At 40.0% G+C, this 27065-nt stretch overlaps 1 protein-coding gene across 2 annotated transcripts; it reads right to left on the bottom strand.

Moving 5' to 3' along the window:
* Nucleotides 1-1346: 1346 nt before the first annotated feature.
* LOC311267162 (integrin beta-1-like) lies at nucleotides 1347-26013 on the bottom strand. Of its 2 annotated transcripts, none has more exons than XM_084370047.1 (16): nucleotides 25709-26012; nucleotides 15002-15068; nucleotides 13803-13888; nucleotides 9645-9867; nucleotides 9372-9542; nucleotides 9025-9263; nucleotides 8770-8925; nucleotides 8472-8567; nucleotides 8246-8335; nucleotides 7632-7772; nucleotides 7078-7280; nucleotides 6675-6913; nucleotides 6365-6587; nucleotides 6012-6244; nucleotides 5674-5840; nucleotides 1347-2650 (listed from the first exon to the last, which is right to left on the bottom strand). In XM_084370047.1, exons 2-16 carry the CDS (start codon nucleotides 15066-15068, stop codon nucleotides 2585-2587), a joined length of 2400 nt encoding a protein of 799 aa, XP_084226173.1. In that variant the 5' UTR covers nucleotides 25709-26012; the 3' UTR covers nucleotides 1347-2584. The 2 variants fall into 2 exon arrangements, with proteins under 2 accessions (XP_084226173.1, XP_084226174.1); XM_084370048.1 differs by lacking the exon at nucleotides 1347-2650 and adding an exon at nucleotides 2651-4577 and having other exon boundaries at nucleotides 25709-26013.
* Nucleotides 26014-27065: the final 1052 nt, after the last annotated feature.

Below are 27065 nucleotides of genomic sequence, written 5' to 3'. Positions count from 1 at the left end.
CTCCACAAGGGATGGGACGAAACGTGATTGGCTGACAGGGTCACGACGAAGCGCTGCTCCTTTAGCTTGTAGCTCATTTTAGTCACGTTAATGCTCCATTATAGTCACATTTTCACATCTATTTCTTTATTGTTCTTAAGCCAACCTTCGATTTAGACTTAAAACTCCTTTTTTTAACTTATTTGACTGTGAATTGTTGTTTTTTATGCCTGTTTTAGGATCAAAATGGGCGTGTAACACTCATCCAGGGACCACCTCAAACTGTGAATGACATACATATTTAACAGGTCAGACCTGGATCAATGTCATGTTAGTCTAATTCAGATTGTACACAGCAAATTGGGTAAAAAATAACTTAATTTCACTTCCTCATGAGGTTTTCAGTTGCCATCTACTTTGACAACACATTAATCGTTTCAGTCAAGCTAAAATGTAAAACATTTGCTGGTTCCAGTTTATTAAATGGATTGAAATGAAAGGATTTGCTGCTTTTCTTTGTCAATTATGATAGTACGCTGCTCAAAATGAGTTAGGGATATTGGTGCATGTATGGTTGTGCATGGATGGGCAATAAAAGTCAAATTAAATGTGTCGCATTATTTTTGGGGGACCAAAAATATTCACAAAACACAAGATAAAAATTCGGATGTCACTCAATAAACAATCACTAAACTCATTTTGAGTAGCGTAAATGAAGAGTCTTTTGGTTTTCCAAGTGTTGGTTGGATTAAAATAACCAACTTTGCAGAGCATTTTTGAACATTTTTGACATTTTATAGACTACAAGACTGTTTTCAGATGGACTACTGTAACTCCACAACAGATGCCATGCTCTCCTTGAAACATTAAAGGGGCTCTATGTAACAATTTACACGTATAATTCCCTTTTTTTAAATGGCAATATCGTAATGTGACATGAAAACTGAGACCTTCCTGCTCCCTCCACTAACAGAGAGCAACAGTAGCTAACGTCAGATTAGAAAGATGCCATGCCCTTATTAAAACATTTATAGTTGTGTCAACATTTAGCAAACTCTCTACATGGTGAACAACTTCATTTTAAAACTAATACTAGGGATTTTAACAGTCGATTTAGTTCAAGTCATGAGCAAATACAATTTTAACTCTTCTGACGATTCATCTGGCTGATGAACCAACAGTTCCCACTGCTTCCATGTGTCAGGATGAGGAAGGCATGACTCAGTAACCGCTTGCCATCGGTGCTGAGCTTTGTTGAGGGACAAAAGCAGATCATTTGCTTTTAGCTAACGAGACAAACTGAACACATCAGCATGTAGATTAACAAACCCACAAAATAGTAATTCCACAGTAACACTTTTACAATATAGGGGTAAAATTGTTTGCAATGTTTATTCAATAAATAATTTCAGAAATACAGAATTGCAAATGTGAATGTGTTGAAATAAAAAAAAAGGCACTTAAAAAGATCGGTGATAGTCGTAACCTTTTTTTTCTCTTTTCTTTACAAAACCCAAATATCCTGGAGTTATGGAGAGTGTTCCCTTACCACTGATCTTTAAGACTTAATGACATTATCACCATTTCCTTTCAATAAAAAAATGTTTGATCGAGGCACCACAAGAGAGTTGGGTGGAATTACTGACATATAGGAAAAAAGTGGGACCCATCTCCAATTCATATCCTACAAATAAAACACTTCAACATAAGCAAAATTTAGTTAGCGAATAAGGCAGGTTTGCGTGTATTTGGCATTGCTGTGAAGAATTAAGGACCTGAGTTGGCTTTAAATTAAGCAAGTAAAACCTGGAGCCAAACAGTAACACTACTGTACACTGATGTCCTTTACTCTAGAAAGGCAAGAAAATATCTTTTCTAGACAAAGATACATTTCGATTGATTGTTCAGATGGATTACGTCATTCAGAAAAAACGCATACAAACGCCTTCAATCCTGTTCTGTGAATACATATATGGCTTAACACAGAAACCAAAACATACTGTACACATTTCATTGCTACCGCTCGGCCAACTGGCGCTACGCTTGAAGAGTTTCAATCCAGAGACATTTAAAAAGAGTCAACATGATTACAGACACAGAAAGACCTTTGCTCCGACAAATCAGCATTAAAACCTTCTGTGTTTTTCTTAAACATCGGCTGATAAGGTTGCCGTTATTTGGAGAGGAACTCTTCATTTGTTGCCCATTATCAACATCCAACTCAACCGTCAACAAAACACTGATGGCTTGATGGTTCTATATAAAAAAAGGCACAGCCAGGCTTTCCGTTACCTTGCCAGTCCTGTGGCGGAAAAACTACAATTCAGTTCAACACATTCTCTCAAGTTCCGCAGAGGAAAATAAACAAAACAAAACCCCACATTTACACAGACTGTACACGTTTAAGAAAGATGCATAGAAAATAAAAACACGTTAGTAAAACAAACTGACATAGTGGCAAAATGCATCGCTATCATTTGGTGACTACAACAACAACAACAACAACAACAAACAAACAGTGAGAGCATTATAAAACCCGCCCCTCCCGTCCAATCAGCCCGGATTCTTCTCCATACAGTGTTGTCACGATGAAGGCTGAGCTCCATCACTTGCCCTCGTACTTTGGATTGACGACAGTTGTTACGGCACTTTTGTAGATCGGATTCTCACCCTGAGAAACAGAACAAAACAAGCGTCAGTACAACAGCTGTGATCAGGATAACAAATCACAGCACGTGTCAAACTTTTTGTGACGTCACAGAAACACAATTTCAATAGCGGTGAACTCAACAATGATTAATTCATACAGTACAAAAGCAAACAAGAAAAGCCTGCGGGGAGGGTGTGGTCACACTGTCTTTCTCACCCACTTGGCTGGTTGTGACAGTTTGGTCAAACATGTTATATGAGCTGGAGCTGACAGTCGCCCTGGTTTTAGCAGCTTAAGTCTGACTGCTGCAGTCGACTGTCAAGTGCCACTCTGTCAACTCTAATCCTTAACAACTACAATCTACACATAGCACACTGACGTGGAGTTTGTTTATACAAGACACATATGGAAAAGTCAGGCAGACGCTGTACAGATCAGCCACATTTTAGCCCCAGACTGGGTGTCGACTAGTTTTACAATCTGGCCCAATTTCTGCCTGATCAGTTGTCGTTTCAAATGCAGTTTGAGGTCACGATGCCTTAATCATTTCTTAAATGAAGAACAATTTGCCTCTTGAATGACTGGTTAGATTTCTAGCAGGTCAGAGATTTTGGTCAGATGTCAGACATTTGAGCAGTCTCCCGGTCTGAGTTCCCTCCTGGCTTTTATCTAAAGATTCTTTGTAAACTGTTGTAAACTTGTTTGAATAGTCAGAATGTAGTCTTGACTGAGACTCTGCTGTGATAGAAAACTGATCAGACTGCATATTTCAGGCGTTTGAAGCTCCATATGTTTCTTCTTTATCATCATAGTAGAAGTGCAACAAGTAACACTGCCTTTCTCTCTTTTTGTCAAAACTGAGGACAAACGGACTCAGATTTCATGTTTACACTCAGTCTGTGCTTTAGGTCATGGTTGATCACTTGATCCATACTATGTGAGCATAAAAGGTGATTAAAAACATGTAGCTCGAGTTAACACAACATCCAACATTAATAAACATGGAGCGTCTGCACAGCTTTAAAGGGTTTAATATTTATCCACACTATCACTGGTGCTGTGTGATAGTGCTGATGAAATAGTAATGAAACTGTGGTTAAGACGACTACATTAACTGAACTGCATATTGTCAACTTCACATTTATATTTGAATTTAAGTGCAGTTCACTAAAGGTAGAGAGAGCATTAATTAGCATTCTTTAGCTTACAGTGTCAGAAAGCAGTTCAGTAAGTAAATTACTACTAATGACAGTAAGGTGATTTAATACCCAATAGTTTGTTGTTTACAGTAATTATGATGGCGAGGGGAGGTGAAGAGCACAGCTGCACTAAAGTCTCCATAATGAGGTGATAAAGAGAATGGGGCACGGTGTTTAATATTTCTCTATTTTCTCAAAGGTTTTCCTCAAAGTAGTGTAACTAGATCATACAGATATTCTTAAAAACTCGGCTTTTCAAATGCTTTATTTAGCTCATGGAGGAAGGGACATGTAATCCTATATATAACCCCATAAATTCAGATATCACCAAATTGAAGTTATGTGGATTTCACTGGAGAGCAACATATACGACTATGCATTAAATATAAGGAGTAGATCTACATTAGAGAAAAAAAGTTGGAATAAAAACACTTGTTTAGTTAGTTGTTAGTTTGTTACTACTAACAAGTTGTTCACCTGGGAATTTTATCAATAACATCAACACATCACACCAACTCCAGTACCAACCACTTGCCACCAGTGGGTAACCATGCTAATTTCATAACATGCAGACACCAAACCTTTCATTTAAGTCAAGGTGTAACTTGACTCTCTGCACAGAGAAAAGTACATGCAAGCACACACTGCCAACAGGTGATACAAACTTTGACCTAAAGAGCGGCGTCTTTACTCCCATAGCTGGGATTCTGGAACTGGTTAATAGGACTCTTGTAAATGGGGTTCCCTTGCTAACATGGAGAAGGAGAGGGGGAGATGAAAAGAGAAGAAAAAGAAATGAAGAGAAGCAGGAAAAAAAGAGGTGTAAAGGACAGACACAGTATGCAGGGAAATGTTCAGCACAGAGCAGAAAAGGACAAAGTATAGTTACTAACTCAGTAACCAAATATTGTTGTATTGCTATGCTCACCATTTCTCAACAGTCATTTCCTTTTTTCATCTACAACAACAAGGTCAGTACCGAGGAAAATTTCTACTCAAGATTCATTTTCTGTTTTAATAGTGGGTTATTTGTTATTTCCAGTAATATGGGATTCATCACATTTCAGTATGATATCTTTACTTTTCTAAATCCTTTCATATTGTTTAAGTTTTGTTAAACTATACTTGATATACAATCAAAACTAAAATAAAACAAAAACATGGAAAACCTCTGGCACAAACACTGCCTGTGATGAATGCTTGTCTCCTCCCCTCAGCCCATAAACACTGCTGCTGTGACTTCCACACTAGTGGAGTTTTCCATCAGTGGTCACCCAGCAGTCCTCCTCTTCTCTGCTTCATTGCCTTTTATGGTCGTGCAGTTGTAGCATGTGGACAGCGAGAGGCAGCACTGTCAGCTGAGGGGAAGGCCGCTCCCTCCATGAATGAAGACTAAACAAAACTGCATTGAGGTAGATTAAGGACAGACTGAGGGCCACAGAGCTGAAGGTGTGGTTCAGATCAGGGATCCTCCACTTTCATCTGGTTTAAATCGCTTTTCTCTTTACGCACCTTGTTGACGTTTTCCTGCTGATTACTTTACATGTTTAACTACAGAACTGACACCCACAAATGCTCTGATTAATGCATTTTCATACAGTTCAAGAGATGGAAGTCTGGAATTGATTCCAAGCTGATCCTTTTCATCATTAAGGATATCCAGAATATTTCCCCCCGCCCCCCCCAAGTAAGCATTCTTATCTTAATACCAATATGCATCTGAAATAAAACCAGCTGGAAGGCTTCAGGTAAACACTATCTGAACTGTTGAAAAGAGTAAAGCCTGCGCCCCAGATAACGTTCCCATGACTTATCACTCCAGGTTTTCTACTGTGACTGACTTACCGTGTCCCACTTGGCGTTCATCTTCTCCTTCTCAAACTTGGCAAACTCTCGGCGGTCGTGGATGATCATGAGCAGCTTCCAGATAAGCAGCAGGGCGAGGCCGATCAGCACGATGCCCGCTACCACACCGGCCACGATGGGGATGATGTCAGGTCCTGCCGGGCACTCTAAAACACAGAAAACAAATGAAATCCATTAATGAAGTTCATGAAATAATATCTTAAATGACAAGATAGCCCAGTTTCAAAATATAAAATGTGCGTCTTTGACTAATGGCGCTTGCTGTCTGGTTTTCATTTTGGAAAACAATTCATGCAAAATGCGCAGTCCACTCATACCCGGTGTTTCCACCACAAAGACCTCCTTGGTCTGGTTCCTGATGGCATAGGTGTAGTAGAACCAGCAGTCGTTTTCGTCACGCTGTTTGCAGTGAGTCAGAGGGTAGCTCTGGTCTGTGGGCTGGGGCAGCCTATCGCGATCCTTCACCCTGTTCATATCGAAGTAGCGGCAGTCCTGCTCACAAGTGTCCTTCTTCTCACCGGTTCCGAATGCTTTGCATTGCACACAATCTCTGTGAAAAAATAGATGGAGTATTGAGTCTTTCTCCGCTTTGCATTCTATTCAGTAGAGTACATTGGTAGAAGGCAGAAAAACCTCTTGTTCTAGCCATGCATGCGAGCTTCAGACTCACTTGTGTTCAACGCAGACGCCGGGGCAGGTGGGACAGATCTCACAGGTTGGACCCTGGAATTTGGGGTCGGTGCATTTGCAGATTCCACATTCACAACTACCGCGGCCGTTACAGATCTGCCCGTTCTTGGCGAGGCAGGTGGAAGTCTCCAGGGAGCAATCGCAAGCGCTACCTGTGTAGTTGGCATCACAAATGCACTTCCTGCATTCACAGCGCCCATGTCCTGGTAAAGCATAGACAAAATTACCACAGAGTTAACAATAAAATTGCAGCAAGTCTTTTCAAAATATTGTATTTTTACAATCCTCACCTCCACAGAGCTTGTTGTTGGAGCGATCACAGTTGAAGTTGTCGCACTCACAGTACTTCCCACTGTAGATCTCTGCATTATTCTCCCGCTTCTTACATTCGCAGGTGCCGCAGACACAGTCACCGTTGTTGCTGCAGATATCTGTACCGTTGTCTTTTCGGCAGTTGGCATCCAAGTCCTCAGTCCGCACTTCGTCTTTGCTGCACTCGCAAAGACGCCCAATACGTCCCTCGTTACACCTGACAGAATATAGGAGGTTAAACTCTTCAGTAATAATATGTGTCATCAAAGTCGAACAGCAGAGTAAAATTCAACACTTCAGAAAAAGTATACTAAATGTTTGAGGCACAAGTACTTCAAGACCAGAACACTGGTCTGAATAATGTATCCATGGGAATCTTACTTGCAGGCTCCGCACTCGAAGGTCCCATTGCCCTCGTGGCACTTCTCGCTTTTGGGCTCTCCGTCACTGGCACACTGACAGTCGCAGATGAATTTCAGAACTATCTCCACCTCTTCGGTGAAGCCCAGCGGTCTGATTTTAATGGTCTCAGTCTTGCCATGAGACGGACACTTCTGGGATTCAACAGAAATCTTGAAAGACACCTGGAAACCAGAGGAGAGTTTATAAGGTCATTAAAACTATTAAGGAGGATGCCTTGAAGTGTTATTGTTCCGGTATCTGCTTGTGATGTGTTGCTCATTATTGTTTGTTTTGAAGTGACTTTTTTAGATTCAGCAGGAAGGACATCTTTACCAGCTTCATACACAGAAACAGACTATAGTGTTACTATAAAGTAACACTGCTGCCAGTTAACGAGCACTTGCACTTCTCGTGTTGTGGTGGCAATACTTTTCCCCGCTTTGCCATCTAGGTTCTCCAAGACCTGAGATGTTTTTTCAGTTGTATCTTTTTCACACACGCACACAAATTGCAACAGAAAGGATCATGTGTACCTCGTCCCCGATGGAGATGTTGGAGCACTTCCTGCCGTTCTCCCCTGTTCCCTCCACACCGCTCTTACAGATGGATTTGTAGGTGATGGAAACTCCCTCAGGCAGCCTGCTGTTTTCCAGAATGACCTCAGATGAAAGAGACTGTCCAAAACAAGAGGGATCATACAGTCACTATAAGCTCTAGTTTTATGGCGACAGTAATGCACCTGTGCATAAAAACATGTTGATCAAAACAGATCCCAGCTGGATCCCAGAAACCCAGCTGCTAGTGAGAGACTTTACAGTGCATCGTTGCAATAATATGCATGTTAGGGAGTGGCATGGTTAATGTAACCTAAATGTGTGCATAGTATAGTGAATCACGGGGAAAGTACCTCCAATTTCTTACTTTGAATTTGTCTTGGCAAAACTTTTTCAAGTTCATAACCTGCTGTGGTTGATTGGTTTTAATCTTTATTTACTGAGGAAAAAAAGATGTAGGACATTTTCCCACAGGACTGATGCAAAATTGTGTGCAAAAATGTCTAACATTGTAAAACAACCCAAGTATATACGATGAAATTAAAATTGAAAGTTATTTCTTAATTCCTTCGTGAATGTGCAGTTGGACTCACGTTGTAAGCATCAATGATGAGTTTGATCACATTGCTGGAGTTGGAGGACAATGTGCCAACAGCCGACTTAGGAATAAGATTTTTCAACTCCTGAAAGAGACACAAAGGTCAAAGGTAAGAACAGAGTGAACAACTGGTAAAAATGCATCTTTCATTTGAATTATATGTTGTAAATTAAAAAGTCAACATTTTCATGATAGCTAAAATGCTACAAGCAGAAGTTCACCTTGTAAACAGGCTGGAATTCCTCAGTGACAGCAAAGATGGTCTGGATGTTGTGGTCACTCAGTTTCTGAACTAAATGGGCGATGGAGGGGTAGTCCTATTAAACAATTCAACAACCCAGGTAGAGAAAAAAAACACACACTTATTAATAAAAGCATAATTAGGCTGTCAAAAGAAAAACTTTACGTCAAGAAGAAATTTAGACAAAAAGTAAAAGAAAGTCAAGTTGAAAACAGCACACATGCTCAGTCAACTCTCCCTGGATACATTATGCATTTTAAATAAATAAAACTACATACGTAATAGTGGCTCATGGTGTACATGTTGTTCTCCAGGTGACACTTCCCATCGTTGGGCAGGACGATGCCGCCAAGTTTGCCATCTCCAGCAAAGTGGAAACCAGCATCAGTGGAAAACACCAGCAGACGAGTCACGTTCCTCCAGCCGATTTGCTCCTGGGAAGAAAAACAGAGCCGTCTTGTTATATTACTCACTCTGGCATAAATAGAGTTAACTAGCATTACAAATGGAAAAGCTCGTCAGCCTCCTCTTACCCCACAGACGGCCACCTGCATGATGGCATCAAAACCCCCCTCTGGAGAGTCCAGGTTTCCTGAGATCTGCTGCTGACTGACCAACCTATTGAACTCGTCTCCCTTGTTTGTCAGCTTCAGGACGTTCTTATAGCTGAAGGGGCTGGTACAGTTCTGGTTCCCTGTGCAGGGGTTGATGAGCCTGGCTGGCGTGGTGCTGATGTAAGGCATGACTGTCTTCTCCACAAATGAGCCGAAACCTAAAAGGAGAACGTATTTTATTCAGGATTGTAAAAATATCTGTAACAATAATAAAAAAGCTTTTCTGTTGATTATTCTTCTTTTATTTGGGGTTGTGTTTTGCTTACCAATCCTGAAATCTGAGGTAATCTCCTGCATTTCCCTCATGAGGTCAGTCCCAAGGTTCTTGACATTTTCCAAATCGTCTTTCATGGAGAAGGAGAGGTCCATAAGGTAATACAGGTCGATGGGGTAGTCCTCAGCACGCTTGAATTTCAGATCAAAAGTCTGGGCCTCACCTTAAGGACAAAAATAACAATTTTGTGTGGAATTTAATTTACTGTTATTCACACAGATGGTTTGCTGTGAAACTCTCAATTAAAGACTTATTGGATATTTACCAGTTCTGAGTGTCAGGGTGAGTTTCTGGGGCTGGATCTGGGTGATCTGCTCAGGGGTCAGTTTCTCAGCCACATCTTTCTTGCGGTTGGTGACATCCTTGTTCCTATTGATGTCGATGCTTCCACGTGGGTTCTCAATTTTGGTCACAGCACAATTTCTCTTCTTCAGGGACTCCAGGTCATCACAGCGAGCCGACTTGGATTCACCCACAGTGAGGAAGTTCTGTGAAATAGCACAAGAAGTTTTTGTGAGGATCCAATTGTTCAACATAGTGTTTTTTTTGTATTTTCAACTGATTCAAATTCCCAAAGACAAAAATATAAGATAATTTTCTCAGGTGATGTAAGTGCAGAAACATCTGGAAAGGTCCTGTAAATTTAAAGGAATTTGTCTTGCTGGGACTAGCATGTAGAAACTTGTTGACAAACTAGCACGATAAAACAGTACATGACAGTACAGTACTGACAAATGTGTTACAGGGACGAGGAGAGCATAAATAGATGGCAAGGTTAAGAAGAGAAAATATTCAAAATGTAGTGTACACATCTGATATTGATTTATTTTGGGCTAAAATGCATTTTGTTGACCCCTCCCTGTCTACAGCAGTTCGTTTTAGCTTCCTATACTAGTGCTCCTGCTGCTTCTCCAAACTGGGGTTGTGCTGACCGCCATCTACCCTACTTAATACCCTGACTATGGATGAGTATGTCATATAACCCCACTTCAAAAAAACCCAAACTATCCTTTTAACTGTCTGTTCTTTAAGCCATTGTTCTCGGGCAGCAGGAGATGAGAAGGAACAGATGACTGGGAATCCTGGCTAACAGTATATATTGGATGCACATGATATCCCACAAGGCACAGTGGTGGAGAACTTGAGACAATGAACGCAGTCAAAACAAAAATAGTTCTTTGACCTAATTCTTCCATAACCACATGACCCACAAAGGCCTCGCCATACACATCAGATAAAATGTGTTTGAAAGTTTGAAAACCACAGAGAAGAAAGACACCTATTGTTCTGAAGATGATTGAGATCATGGGGTGAGTAAAAGTAAGAACGTACAAAGAGTAGGTGAGAAATGACTAAAAGTCAATCTCAATCATAGAGGAAATAGTGTACATAATGTTGTCAGCAGTGGGCAGCATACCCAACCTTCATAGTTTTCATCCATGCAGTGAAATCAGATCGTAAAGGTGCCATAAACTTTGTTTATGGAGTATTTACGAGTTGTTCTGTAGTGCTATTCCTTTAAGATTTTTGGTTCATTTTGAACATCAAATGCCCTGTAAGCATAAGATCAATCGAATGCACTTCAGCGCTGCAGATAAGCGTCACCTAACCAAACATGACTGGACTTAAACTTGCAGTAATGTTGTAATTTCATACGCTCACGGCTGGATAGCAGTGAGTGAGCTGTCTGATAGAGAAGTACAGGCAAGATTTAACAGGAATGCAGCTCTGTCTTGACAGATGCCCAATGACAAAAACACCAAACTCTGGGAGATGTTTTTTTGTTGTTCACCACAACACATTCTAAGAAATAAATAAGTACTTAACAAACATTTATTGCATAGAATGCGATAACATATGTTTGTGATGCACTTTGTAGCCTCCACACTGTACTGTACTTACATATGTGCTGTTAATGGATGAACAAACATTTTATTTTACCCGGCAAGACAAGAAGTAGCAGCACTCAAGTTTATAATTAATGAGGTCATTGTGGTTTACTTGTCTTTGGTCAAAAGGCAAGAGACAGCAAGTCTTTTTAATCTCTTAACTCTCTAGTTCTACTCTCCATTTGTTTGTACATGTACTTATAAGGTAAGTACAGTTTATGTGCATGTATACATAGAGATTTGTCTAGTATACACAGTTAACATGGCAATGAATTTCAAGAAGCAAGTAAAAGTATTTCCTTACTTTATGATAGTGTTGTCACGATACCAACATTTTGGTATCGGTACCGGTACCAACATGTATTTCGATACTTTTCGATACTTTTTCAAATAAAAAGAGAACGCAAAAAATGTCATTACTTTACTACTTTATTTGAATAGAAAATCTGAGAACAATAACATATTAATCAGTAAATAAAATAAAATACCACAAAGACGAGCTTTTCTAATGCACACAATTTTCTCTCTATCTGGACCAGAAGCACCAGACCTCTGCAGTGAAAAATAAAATCAAGGTGATACATTTGTCATACAAGCTGAGGCCTTAATTACATTGAGATACATAACCTAAAAAATATTTTCATTAGATATAGCCTGTCTTAAGTAGGACCAATGTCTTTAAATGGTATGTTACTAGTCTTTATAACTATTAAATGGCTAAATGTGTATGTAAAAGTTTGTTACTTTATAAAGATCATGCATGTATGCATTTTACAGCTCTGGAAAAAAATTAAGGGACCACTTCAGATTTATTGTAAATCAGCATGTCTACATGTATGGCAAAAAGTTTAAAAATCACTGTGAAAATATAAATATAATTAAAGCTGCAAGCAGCGATGAATGGGCCCTCGCCCCCCCACGTACGTTGGGCCGTGGTGCCGTCGGAGGGCAGGCGCAGTGGGCAAGTTTGTCCATTATGTGGCCCTAGAGCTCACCCATCAATTATGTCATGTTGTAATGTATGAATTGGAGAAAACAGCCTGTGAATGTCATGTGAATTGGATGATGTTTGTCGTCACAGCACATAGCTGAGCGAAAGGTAGCGCCTCAGTCAGCTTCTGTCAGGGTTTCGGTGCCGAGGGGTATTTTGTGCATCTGGTCATGATACATATGTATATCGGACGCAAAAGCTTTTGACAAGGTGTCATCATCCAGGTCTGAAGATGATATTTAGCGAGTGTGAAGTCTGTGGCGTTAAATCTGTAGGACTAGTGAAATAAAGTACGAGGCGTAGAAATGAAAAAAAATTAATGGGAAAAGCCATAAGGGGGCGTTAGGCGGCGCTACTGAGCTATCAGTTGTAGGGCAGTTGTAGTATCGTACTCATGTGTAACGTGCTACGGGCCAAATCTGGTGACCCATGACTGATGCAGCCAGTGTAGTTACATGATCCCAACATGATTTTGAGTCAACTGATCACATGACCTGGAAGCTATTGAGCTAACATGCTAATATTTACATATAAAAATTAATAAAAATTAATAAAAAATACTTAGAGATGTAAAATGTAAAAACAAGAGGTGTATCTCATGCAGCCAGTGTAGTTACATGATCCCAACATGATTTTGAGTCAATTGATCACATGACCTGGAAGCTATTGAGCTAACATGCTAATATTTACATATAAAAATTAATAAAAAAATAATAAAAATTTAAAAAAAATATTTAGAGATATAAAACGTAAAAAACAAGTCTTTCAAATTAGCATGGCCTACATCACGAGATTCAACAGAATTCAGGGAACGCGTGGATTTGTGGTTTTTGAATGTGCGACAAAGTATGTGGGAGTTATAAGCCAAAACGCACTTCCCTTGATTATAGCGCCACCTAGTGATGGAAATTCACAACGCCAACAGTTTATAAAATTTTTCTCCAGGTGGGACATATATTCCAAGTTTGGAGAGTTTTGGGGTATGTTCAGGCATTTGGGACAAAAAATGATCACTACAAAAACAATAGGGTCCTTGCAGGTTCCCTGCTCGGGCCCTAATATAATATAAATAAACTAGCTCTATTTTTTTTTTTTTTCCAGAGCTACTTTTGTTAAGAGTGAAGGGGGGTGGCGCTTGCTTTTAGCACTGAATGTGGGTTTTTTTTTTTTTTTCATGAGTAAATTACCTGTCGTTCCCTGAACTCAGTGTGCAGGTCTGGGTGCTTGTCCTTCAGGTGTTTGTCTAAGTTGGAGGTGTTTCCGCCCTCAGCCATGCATGTTTTAAAACACCGTTTACACAGTGGTGCATCAGCGTTAATTGCCTCGCGTTAATGTATTCTTTATATTTATTTACTGATTGCATCATTCCATGCACCAGATGATGACTACCAGCTGTATTTGCACAATTCAACCGTTAAGTAACGCTGCCACACAAATCACAGAGGAGACACTGAACTTGCCACACCCACAGATTAAGATTTCAAGATAATTTTTCTTTCATGGGATAAAATACTTTGCGGACAGCTTATGTGATTCGACTCACTTCATCTGCGCACCATCCGCACGACTCCGCGATCTGGATGCATTCCCCACATGACTGTGCGTTCTTCTTGATGCATATGCTCCCCTCTGTAAGAGACAACAAAACTTATTTTAGCCAAGATGACAAAACAGACTTTCCATTAGTTCACTAACTCAAACCAGCTTCAGTCCTTGGCCGCAAATCACATCCCCTTTCCAGTTCAGAACATTGAGTCATGCTGAGAAAAGCTCTAGGCAGCTCCCCAAGAGATGACTTCACCCTGTAAAAAAAGCCTCCCACCACTAGCTAAAAGGACCCACATAGTCATTAAACCATGAATGAGGAATACAAGATTTGTAGGGCAAAGTAGATAAAAGCATGCTGAAGAGCACTGTGCTTAAGAAACTGAAGTCTAAAACAAGAGAGCATGGAACGACCGATATCAGGGAAGATACCTAAACAGATCATTAATAATCAACAAATAAATAAACAATATTTGGAAGTGATATACATTTTCAGTAAAAATGAAAATTACAAGTACGATTTACAGAACTTCTGTACTTTTAAAAGGTACATGTGTCTTACTTGAGTATTTCCATTTTCTTTTACTTTACTTCCAGTCTACTTTTATTTGAGAACGTGCTACTTCTTTCACAGATTTAGATTATAAATACAAATCATTAATGAACTATTATGAAGAATTATTATTTATTATTATAGATAAAGCTACCCAGCAGTATGCACCAGTCTGCAAATGCATTTATCTTGGCCCATCTGTGGCCTTTCAACACTTACTGTAAGTAGCCTCGAGACATGTAAGCAACCAGCTAGTGTTACGGTCTGGACAATCTGATTGATTGAGTGGTGAACACAGACTGCATCCACTGAGAGGTGGCTGCATCAGAGCTCAAGTATCTCATTTTAAATTAATTTGTTTTCACTTAATTGTACAAAAACAAACAAACAAAAAAAACATATTCTGATAATCAATTGGACAATCCTTAACAGAGAGGGCAACATTTGGCCCGATGCACGCATGATAACTGAGAAGTTAAACCATGATAATCAACATACACCTCAAGTACAACAATGATTTCTAAGTTGCATTGCATTAGAGGGTCTGTTAACAACGCTTAAAACATGCTACACTTTGGGCTAGCTAATATTTAATGGTTAAGAAAAATAGAGCAAACTTTGACTGAATGTATGTATGTTCTCACCTTGCTGTGCCCAGCTGCCACCAAGGACTGCTGATAGCGTTGCTATTAAAAGTAACCGCAGATCCATCTGTAACAAGACAAATTAAAAAAACCTCAGTGTTGGAAGCTGAAACCAGGAGAAACATCAACATGAAAGAAATATAACAACATTTACTGCTCGACACATTTTTCCAAAGTCAGTCAGAATCCTCTGTATTCATTCCTCCTACGTGCACACATGAAGAAAAGTTTGTTTTTGTTGTCAGCTGATCAAATATTTACATTTCTCTGTGTGACACAGCTGCACAGTGGACACTTCAAGTTCGCCTACATGGAAGTTAGTAAAAACTTTTCAACTACCAAGTGCACCATTAACATAGATATCCCCCCTTGAAAAGGTTCTCATGGCCTGGTGACTCTTAAAACAGTAGCGTTCATTTTAATGAGACCACCAGAATGAAAACATTTGGGTTAAAACACACTCTATAATGTTGTCTTCCCAACACCTATCATGCCCTGTGTGTTAAGGCTCCATTCTCCCGCTGAGGTGAAATACGTCAGTTACCGTTAGGCAGCAGAGAGGAGGAGCAATTTTCATTTTCCCTATTCCATATATGGAGGAATGATTTGCCCACAGTCAGCTGGCTTCAGCTGTTACGAACCACCGTACTACATACTTGCTTTCTGACTGCGGTTTGGAAACTTTCATGCTGTTATAGGCCTACATACAGGTAGGTGGTTATCCTGACAGGGCATGTCAGATAAGACTCGACACGGGAGACACGAGGATGATGGACAAGCTTCAGAAGAAGTAATAAAACCCTTGCATAAATGAGAGAATAGTCAGTTACACTGGATTTGTTTGGTCTTATCCAAAGTGACTCATAATGAGTCTAACAGCAGACTTGTAATGACTGAAACAGAGCAGCAGCAGAGGCTTTAATCCTAAAATGACCGACATTTCAAGCTGCCACAGAATGCAAACTGAGGAGGAATAACTGTGGTTTATTAAGCAGTCCAATGATGCCTCTCCACCACAATCACTGAGCAAAGCTGCTAAACATTAACCAACCAGCTACAACACCAAAAACAGGACTAAAGAAAGATTGAAATCTTCAAAGTGGCTGAAGTTTGTTAGTTTGTCTGCAACTTGGAAGAGGTCCTTTACTAAGCAAGTTTTGCGCAGAAAAAAGTCAAGTTAAGATCACAACTCCATAGCAGAAAACAAAGAGGACATAGTAAGTTCATGTATGTGTGTGTGTGTTGCCATATTTGGTGAAGCTGCCTCATCCTGAATGTCTGCCATTCCCCACAACTCCAGTGACACACTTCCTTGACTGTCTGCCCAATCCTCAAACTTAGAAAGTCTGTGTATTTACCCAAGTAAAATATACATAGGAAATCAGACAGTGTCTCTAAGTGAACAGCTGTGTCCCAAAATAGCCAATTTAGAAATTCTACACATGGCAATGGATAAAAGTGCTATTTATATTTCCACTAAACAAGAAAGGACATTTTTACAGTCAACTATGAGAGAAGTAGAGTTAAAACTGGTGGCTGTACATCATTCAGTAGATGCTCTCTGAAAAGCTGTAATATGCATGCTGCAGTGCTGTGGGTCAGAGGGTACAGGCTTCTACAAAAAAAACAAAAAAAAAGCCACATCCTGTGAAAAGAGGCCTAGTGGGCAACTTAAATGTGAGTTTCCCATTAGTGCTTTAGTGATAGTTATCATACTTCTGCGGGAAACAGAGTCAGCAAAGCATGTTAGATAAAAAAAAAAAAAAAGCCAAACTGAAACATTTGGAGAACAGCGTGAGATTCATAAAGTATGACATGTGACAGAAACAGACTATAATGTTTATTTGAATTGTTAAAATGCCTATTAACAGCTGGCCACAGGGCAACATGTGAGAATTATTTTCTGTTGACTTTTTTTCTGTAGATCAGTAAGAATGGTTCCTTTTAAACATACTTGCTAGCTAAACTCTGACACAAAGAAGGACTTGTGGCAAGACGGACAAAATCTTCAACACGCAACATAGCCAGCAAGATGCTTCATAAAATTAAAGCTAGCTACACTATTAGGGCTCCTCCCCAACATTCCTGAAGACCAGCTTTGTTTACCGCACAGGGGGTTGGCCTGCACAGGGCTGCAAATTGCAGAGAGCTGACAGACTGGGAGGCATTCGGAGTCTCCAAGGCCTGTGTGCCACAAAATGGCATTAGGGAGGTATGGGAACCCCCCCGGAGCATCATAACTTTGAGCAACAGGCTTGCTTAATGAACTATTTCAGACACCTCCCAAAAAAATCTTCCTTTAACTGATCTACTTGTCTTTATTTGCTTCTTCATTGTTACCACAGCTCTCTGGGAAATTAATAAAAAATATTCATGAAGAATCTTATTTCCTTTTCAGCTCCAAAGCATTGAGGACGGCTGAGAACAGCTCAAAAGTAATAACTGAATTATTATGGCCGCTGGAAGGAGACGTCAATGGTTCAATAGAAATGGCGGGACATAAAAGTCTGTGCTGCTTCCACCCAGTGAACGTCACAGCTGATAAGAGCTGATAGCAACGTCCGGCAGACATAGACTGATGGCCTCGTCTATAAACAAGACTGTGACACATGATAAAAGAAAGCCAACTAGTGTGTAGTGAATTCTGCAGAGAGAAAGGGGTCAAAGAAGTGTCTCGGTTACTTTCCAGTCAGTTAACAAGTATACATACTGGTCTGTGTTCACCACACAGTGTGGCATCTCTAATCAATAATCCCCTTCACACACTGGACAGGGAATTCTCGAATGAACTCCTCTAGCAAAAGTCGGTCTGGGTTTGTCACTCAACTAGGACTGCAGCTAACAATTACCGGTATTATCAATGTTGTTTAATCTGTTAATCGACAATTCGTATTAGAAAATGGTGATAAATGTCGATCAGTGTTTCCCAAAGCCCAAGATGACGTCTTCAAATGTTTTGCTTTGTCCACAACCCATAGATATTCAGTTTACCGCCACAGATGAGTAAAGAATCCAGAAAATATGTATATTTACTGCGTTTTTTCGTGAAAAAAATACTTATATAAATAAAATTGTTGCAGCTCTACAATCAACCTTTTACTGTCTCTACAAGGACACCACATTACCTCCAATGCAACATAATTCCCCTGACAGCTTTTAGAAAATACCCTAATAACTCCTGAACAGAAAAGTACATATCATCTACAAGCTATATCTCATTAATGTCATGTTTTTAATCCGAAGTATAGCGATACGGCATTGAACCTGCTGATCTTTTTTGGTCCCACAAATCAGTTGATAAAAATCAATGACAACATTTCCGTGCTAGCACTAAGTGTGAACACTGACAGAGGCCAGATACTGTGAATCAATTTAGTAAACGGTCTCTCAAGTCTAAGCTGATGATCATCAGTGGCAGATGACTAAGTGTTACATGATGAACGAAAACACAACTGACAAAATGTTTAGAAACTCACACAATATGTTTACTTTTCTTTTACAAAGTCCGAGTCTAATCATACTCCTGTTTTAACCCCTCTCTCTCTCCATCGTCAAGCAGAAACTATGGCCTATGAGTCGTCGCGATGACAAACCTGAGAGCCTAATATTTAGAGTAACAGCAGCACACCGCGTTGAATCATGACTTTGTATGGTCAGGCTGGAGAAGACATAGACGACACATACTTTGTGTTCGTGATGCTCAATGTTAGCGTCATTTCATTTTTCATTTATCATTCTATGTCTGTTAATAATGACCAGAGCTGCTCAGCTCTCTCCAATACAACTTGCTATGTAAGAGCATACATACTAATAAAACCTTATTCCGATGTAACAGGTTTAAGATTTTTAGGTATAAAATTGTCCCCAAATTTGAAAAAGACCAAAAAACTATCTTACTAACTGATCATGGGATTCAATCTTTTGTTTAAAAGATTCTCTTGTTTCAACTCTGTAAATAGGAAAATATGAGAATGTGATGAAATGAGACATTTCCGACCAAAACTGCAAACTAGACAATATCCGCTGGGTGTAACAGTGGCTTTTTTGACCTCTCACTCGCTGCCCACATTGACAAATATGGTTATGGCGGCTGTTTGCCCAAAAAAATGCCAATCAGACATTTGCAGACTGGATTGACAAGTGTGCATGAGATTGACACAGCTGTACAGGTTCTTTTAACTTGAAAAACTGCTCAAAGAAACCGCTACCACAGCTTCTGCGATGACTCTAGGTTAACTCTTTACTTGAATGTCATGCATGGTCAAGTTGTATGAATTTGGCTTTATACAATGTAGTGTGCTCTGTCCTAAAGGGGACCATCCTTTCCCCAGAACCTATAGATTATTGTATTTTCCTACATTTCTGGTGTTTGCTCACTGGTATCATGCTTTTACAGAAAAGTAAATCCAAATGAATCAAAACATGTCCAAAATCAAACCTGCCACAACAGCACAGATGATGTTAACCCATTGTCTTCACTTTTTTTTTTTTTTTTTTTTACATTTTTATGCTTTTCTGTTGAGTAGTCTGAATGTAAACACTACCTGCTTGCTGAAAACCAATACAATAAGCCCAGTTTTCAACACAAGCTGTGTTGAAATAGACCCAGACAAATGTTTTATCAAGAATTTCTTCCAACAGCTGCTGGGAAGAGCAGACTGAAACTCAATCCTCCACGACGTTCCTTGTTATGGTCCACTGGCTGCCATCAGTCTCAGACAGGTCAGAGGCGTTTTGATTCAATATACTGTCTTGAAGCACGCCTCAGGGACCAGAGCCACACTCTGTCTGATGTAAATTCACAGAGAGTATTCCTCTGCCCACACATGATGAAGCTGTGTTGCAAATAATCGACTCCGTTTGTGACATCTCCGCCTACTTGATAGTGGCATTCCTTCAGTGAAAGAGAGGCCGCGCAAAGACATAAAATAAGGAAGACTACGATTTGGTAATGTTTGATTCACAAGATACTTTACATCAATGTGATAAAGCACCTTGATTTCTGGATTTTTCAAGGATTTGATTCTATGGATTAGCCAGAAACAGAAATCACCATCTTGTTATTTTGTTCACAAAAAAGGTGCTACTAACCAGCCAAAAAATAATAATATTAATAAAAAACCCAAACAGCTCAATTAATAAAAATCAGGTGGGAATGATGTGGGTTAAAAGAAAAACTCACCCCTAGTCGGACACGTATGTTTCACTCAATGGAGTCTGCATCAATAACTGTGGTCAGACGGAGTTATATAGTGGTCAGCGGTCACCACTTCTTCTAACCGCTTTCCTGGGGGAAATCCTAGCATTGTGTTTTCCTGAGAGATGTTTCTAATTATTTGTCCACCCCATACCAATGAGGCTAAAGAGATTTTATCCTGTCTCGGGTCAGCTTCAGTCACACCTAAAAACAGGAGTTGAACATGAGGGCTTTGACTCAGAATGTGCGGACATGTGTCACCACTGCTTCTTTGTTTATCCCCTTCCTCTGTTCACTGACAGTGTTGTACTAACTTAATGACTGTCATTAACTCAGGAAACTCACTATTTAAAGTCTGGGGCAGGAGACTTCCTCTTGATGGAGCCACTCACTGAAATTCTGAAAAACTAAGCCTACAGACACAGAATTGTCTTCAGCTGGAAGCCACCAGGAAAAAAAAAAAGTGTAACTGGTGGTCTTGAGGCTTATATGTGGTGGTCACTTATGTGAAAGAGTTGTATGATCAGACTGAAGAAAGTGTTTATAAACTCTACAGATTACCTGCCTTCCTGACCCCTCTATGACTTGTTGCAGCAGCTCATGCGGCTTTGAACAGACAAGCCTGGTGTTGTCTGAAGGTGCGGCAAGGCACATCTGTGAATGTTTAGTAATCTTTAACAAAGTCCATGTTGAGACTGTGGATGACCACGCTTCAACAAATAGGCCTCATAACGCTGCTTGATATGGCTGCGTTAATGGTATATGGTACGTACTGTTCAAATTCAGGTTTATTGCCAAAAACGTATGACAACAGAAAGGAAACTAACATAAAATATACCATTAGTAATTAATAAAATATGACATTCCTGCTCCTTCCCTCATGTCCACCCCTGACAAATGTCTCATAACGGGAGCAACTACAGCAAGTGTTTCCTGCAGGGTACGTTTAGCTGATGCATAGCTTCCTCTGCTGATCACAAAAATGACAGAGGTGTCAAAACAAATGTGATTTTTTTTTTTTTTAAGTTGTCAGTAAACAAGCAAGTTACATTAGCCAGCAGTACAAACACAAAATAGCTAATACTCATCGTTCCTCTTTGTGCATGCATCAGACAAATTAAAGTGGAAGGAACTGCAAAAGCTACCACAACCGGTTTCCCAATGGTTCCTTGTTTCATGCATTAAGGTTAACCACACTGTGCATCTCTAACCCTGTTTAACTCACTTCTTTCTCATGAACAGAGAAGTGACCCAACACCTACATGACATATATGAACTTGCATGTTGTTGTTTAAATACTGTCTATCATTTCAACACTTCAACTGCATACATTACTCATACTGACACTATACAGTATTTCCATTACTGCAGCTTTGTTTGTCTTTGTTACTTCTACATCATTTCTGTGTTTTATATTTTTATCTCACATGACCTAAATGATAAACTGAACATTTAGTCGATTACTGAAAGTACTACTATAGTACTTTCTGTCAATCTACAAATTAGTTAATCAACTGACTGTTTCTAAATCTATCCACTTTGCTTTATCCACCAAACTACATTAGACCATGTATACATTTGGTCTAATGGACAGAATCATATATGATGATCATTCATTGATCCTACAACCAAAAATATAACAGATTAAGGGCTTATTTATGGCAGATTGTGCCTAAAGTGTGATCACCTCATGATACTGTTTCAACTGGCATTTTATCAATATCGCTGAGAAATGTTTCAAAAAATTAGATTTTGGGAAATCACACAGCTTCACATTTGACCTCCAAATTGTTTATACATACTGTACCTCATTACGCAGAAGAAGAAAAGGGGATGAAAACTAAAGAAAATACAGTTTTGTGTAATCAAATCATGAATGCTGCACTGAAACACCAAAATCTTCTATGAGAGTCCTGCAAAGTGAAAGGTGGCATTCAACACAAGTCAGCATTGTTCACGCTGGGTGGGTCATCTGGTAGTCCACAAAATGAGTTGGGTACCCATCCCCCCTGCTCTGTTTGCCACTCGGTCAGCCAGCCGGCCCCCACCTGCTGCTGGAAGTCACAGTCCACTTTCCGTCCATTAGGTCCCCAAACAACACAGCATGAGTCCGCATCCATTTCCTTAATTAAACCACACCCAGACACCACTTTTCTCTCCAACAGGCTGTTGAAGGATCAGGAAGAACACTTTGCTTCTGACTGCAGACACAGCATGTTTGAAGGAAAAACCCAGCCTACGTCCAAAAATATCTCCTCTATTTAGTGAACAGCTGCCATAAAGCTTGATACTGAACTTAAAAGTGCAGTCAAGCTAGCTGAGTGTTAACAGGTGAGGTCTGTTTCTTTATCCATGTTGTGACAAAGACAAAGCAACTGAACAGGAATGTGGCCGATTTGATGTTAACATTTTGACCAGCTGACATCCAGCTGACTGTAAAAACAGTTTAAAGGATAAGTGGACATTTTTACTGTCCTCTCCCAGAACAATGAATGTTTGGCTGCCATGTTAAGTTTTTACTTAAAAGTTTAATGGAGGCAAAGGGATGCAAAATATTGTTTGCCTTAAGGTCTATCGGTTAAAATAATCTTGATAAAATTCTTCTACGTGATTCATCAATAGTGGATTAATCATTATCAACCAAGAATCTGACATTACAAGCATGCCAATAAAGAAAATAAAGTGAAATCACCGAGCCAAACCCAAAAAAGTAAATGATAACTAAGGAGCAAATGTGATCATTGTGACATGCATTAACATGTTTCACATATGTTTTAACATCTAAAAGCTATGTTCAAATCTCCAAATCAAACTGCCATACATGTTTTGCACCCAGCAGATGAAGCAGACCGATTCTGTAAAGAGTTTAAGTTGCTGAAAGAAGTGAAAGACCTGTTTGAGGTTCGTCTGTCGTTCGGAGGAGATCCCGATCTCTCTGCCGTCCCCAGAGAGATGAGATAACGCATTCCTTCTGAACTGGCTCCATACTATGTCGCGGAAAAACTATGTAACTGAAATATGGGGTGCTTTTTCCACTTCTTCCAGACGTGAACCCAGTGTTCACTCAGCCAGTTTCATGACAATTTTTGGCCCTTGCGGAATTCCCTACAGCGAAGATTTAAAACGATACCTGGGCTTTTTTTCCCTTTAACAGCTGTGCATTAATAACTCTCTGAGGCTGGATTTAATTTCCATTACCTTATAAAGTCATTTACAAAGGCCTTATAAAGAAGTTATCTTGTCCTCCATGGGAACTATAGGCTAATATTTTTTTTACATCTTTGGCTCTGTAAGAGGTGGGGCCATGCTGGAACTTAAAAGATTAATTGATTAGTTGTCAACTATGACATTGATCAAAAAACTATTTTGGTAATTATTTACTTGCCCCTTTTATGTAGGTCTTCTCGTAGTCAAAGTTACATGACCTGATCCTTTATTCGTATTTTTTTAGAGAGGGTTGTGCTGTTAAGGTACGGTCCACTACCAGCTATTTCTGTGCTTCTAAGAATGAACTAAAATCTACCAGTCAACTAACTTGTAATCGACCGCATGTCTCAGGTGGTTTGTGAGGCCTTCCAACATTTTACCACAGAGGGATGGAGCCATGAGAGCATAATGTTTAAACCTTGATCATGTATCATCAAACATACCCCTTCCCACATGCTTCATCTGGCCATCACTGGAAGGCCCGTCACCCATGAGTCATATCTGACAAGTCGGGTTAAAGGGCTTGGTGTTGAGTAACGCTGAATGACCCTTCCAACTACCCCGGACACTCCTAGCTCCTATCCGAGCGAGGCTCACTGTGTTTAAACGTCACAACAATGTAACTAAGGGAAGTGACTCAGTGATCCACAGGGAGTCGACAGACACGACTCTCCTCATGTCTACAATTACCAAGCCTGGTGTATATTATAATAATCCATGTGATCTGTACATGCTGTCAGAGATCAAAGACATATGTGTTTTAGCACCTCGATACGCTGCCGTTGCTATGTCATTAAGATGCTGCCTATAAGCCAACACGAGCTAGTAATTAACCAAAGGCATTTTTTTCCCCTATCTGGCTAAATGAGGCCTTGCAGCAAGAACTTAGTGAGCGCAGATTACTAGTTTAACAAATCCAGTTTCTCCTTGATATACAAGGGAGAGAAAAAAACACCCCCTCAGGCTACAATTCCTTTACAGGAAGTGAGTGAGGGAGACAAGACCAATCCTGTCCAGCTTACTTACACAGTCAACAGTCCTGAATCAGAGCAGTGGGCATGGCTGAACAAGAGACTCTTGATTCCGGTTAACCAATATGGCCTTCTTTAAGACGCCTAGGTCTTACTGTATCCTCAACCACAAGTTTGTACAGTTCATAATGCAGCTGACCAGACTGGAGTTCAACAGTGGTTAGTTTCAGGACTTTGACTTACAACAGGAAAGTTGTTGATTTTCTTTGTCATGTTCAACTTAAAATGGTTTGAAACTTCTGGCGTAACTTGGACTTATGTAAAAGACATCTGCAAATGACAAACACAGACAAAACGGACCCAAGTGCTTCAGCAGCATTCCTCAAGAAAACAAGGCGGCATCTTCACTTTCCAGTGAAGGACAAAAGAAATCCTGATTTAGGTAGTCCGTATTTCTGAAACCAAGAGGAAGTCCACATCAAGTGCTCTTTTTCTCATGATTAGTGTTACATTTCGATCTTTCTTTCGCATTTAAAAGCTTCTATAAAAAAAGGGACAGAACCAAAGTTGTATATTTTTAGGATATTTTAAAAATGTCAGTACAAAACTTCTAACAAAAGTGAAGTTAGATGAGTAGATGTTAAAGATAAATCACAATAGTCTTGTTTGAGAAAAAATGGCTGCTATGTCAAACTCTGCTGACTTTAATAAAGCATAGCCCACTGTAGGGCCATTACAGCAACATGACAACAATGCAAACGTGATCCAACACAATACTTTTAGGCAGAAAAGTCACTACAAAACCAGAGACACACGTTTTTATCAGCTTTAAAACAACAAGTAAGAACTGCTAAAGCCTCTGAGGTAGTTTTGATTTTCGGTTAAAAGCTACCATGATTTGAAAAATGGTGTTTGACGGTTTATCCAGTAAGTTACAGATAAATAATAAATTATCCTCTCACACTTCAACCACCCATACTGCCCTCTTCGGCCATACAAAGCGGCTCAATGGCCTACTTTCTGTACAAAGCCCCCCACATTAACAGTAATTGAGGGGGCAGACTTGAGGTGTAGGTTGAGATAAAACAACATTTCACGTGTCAAGATACTTAAAAAAGAAAAGAAAAAAAACATACTGTGTAGGAAATAAGCTAACATAACTGTCTTTCGAGCGCTAGCATAGCATAGTTATCGTTATCCACACCCAAAGTTTGCCCCTGAAGACAAGCATTCCTCGCTTCTCCCCTTTTGTCTTTTAGTGTTTCCAGTCGCCCTAAACACGACAGACTTTGGTTAAATGTGACAAACGTGGGTTAAAATAACAACACTTACCTTTTCTCGATGTTACACTGGCGTTTCAGTTGGTTTAGAGTAACATCTGCCCCAGAAAAGTGTCCTCTTTTAACGTTTACTGAGGCGAAGACTAGCTAAAACTGTTATAAAGGGTCCGCTTTGTTTTAGCCAATAAACTAACCGCCCCGACGTGCCGCGTACGTAACGTTTCCTCGCACGGGGACGTAAACGGTTACCTTACAGCACTTTTCTTGTTCATATACGAAATGTTCAGTAAAAGTAGATGTGAGGCGAGGACTCCCCAACCCGCCCGGACACGTTACAGCCGCTACTGGGTCGTTTTTTTAATGCCCCAGCCTCGACAGACCTCTTCTTCTTATTTAGACGCCGCCCACACAGGAAGAGCCCCGGCACGTAGAGGGCAAAGGAACAAACACACCGGGGGAACGTGAACCCGTCGTCACCTCGGATGTGTGCTAACGGTCCCCTGCTCATAAACACACACACACACAGCTGTGACGTATACAGGTCACAATAAACAACAAACATGATCAACACAGAGGAAAAAACTCAGGTAATAACTTTATTGTTATTATTTTATTTTATTATTTATTTTTCTTAAAGGAACAGTTTCCCCAAAAATGAAAATTAAGTCATTAATTACTTCCCCCCAGTGTTGATGGGATGAAGTCGGGTGAAGTTTCGCAGCCCACAAAACATTTGTGAAGCGTCCCAGCAAAATAGCGTTGCAGCACTCTCCTAAACAACTGAAGCTGATGGGGACTTGTTTCAAACCCCCCCAAAAACCTCCATGAAATGGCTCCGTGCACCTCATCTGGCTTAGTGCAAGTCCCCGTAAGCCCTGAGATCCCAAACTGTGATTAAAAAAGATGTTATTCACACCTGAAAGTTTGTGCACATTCATCAGAACAGGTGCGTGCTCACGGTTTTTAGCTCAGCAGCTACAGTGGAGATTTCTGCATGGATAAGGGTGTAAATACTGGACTTGGATTACGTCGAACAAGCTGTATGGATCCATTATGTCCCCAGCTTCTGCAGTTGTTTAAGAGAATGCGGCAGCACTAGTTCGCCATAGTTAGAATTGCCTTTGGCTCAATCACATGCAACATTAAAATGCTGCTGACATGCTGACAAAGCATCAATTATAGCACAAACACAATATAAACATCAACAGACACCATACTGTCATCATCACAAGTGCGTTTATTTGATTGATTAGATTTAGCTGATAATGAATGACAAAAGCAGAACTTGCTCTTGTAACTGGGAGTTATCACATATGGTATTGCTGCTTTTACTTAAGTAAAGGGTCTGAATGTTTCTTCAAACAGTGTTTTCAGGAGCTATTCTGGGCGAACAACCGCACGTTCATCTG

Source organism: Pagrus pagrus, assembly GCF_965226575.1.
Source record: "Pagrus pagrus genome assembly, chromosome: 12".
NCBI lineage: Eukaryota > Metazoa > Chordata > Actinopteri > Spariformes > Sparidae > Pagrus > Pagrus pagrus.
This window is presented reverse-complemented; position numbering and strand designations above follow the sequence as displayed.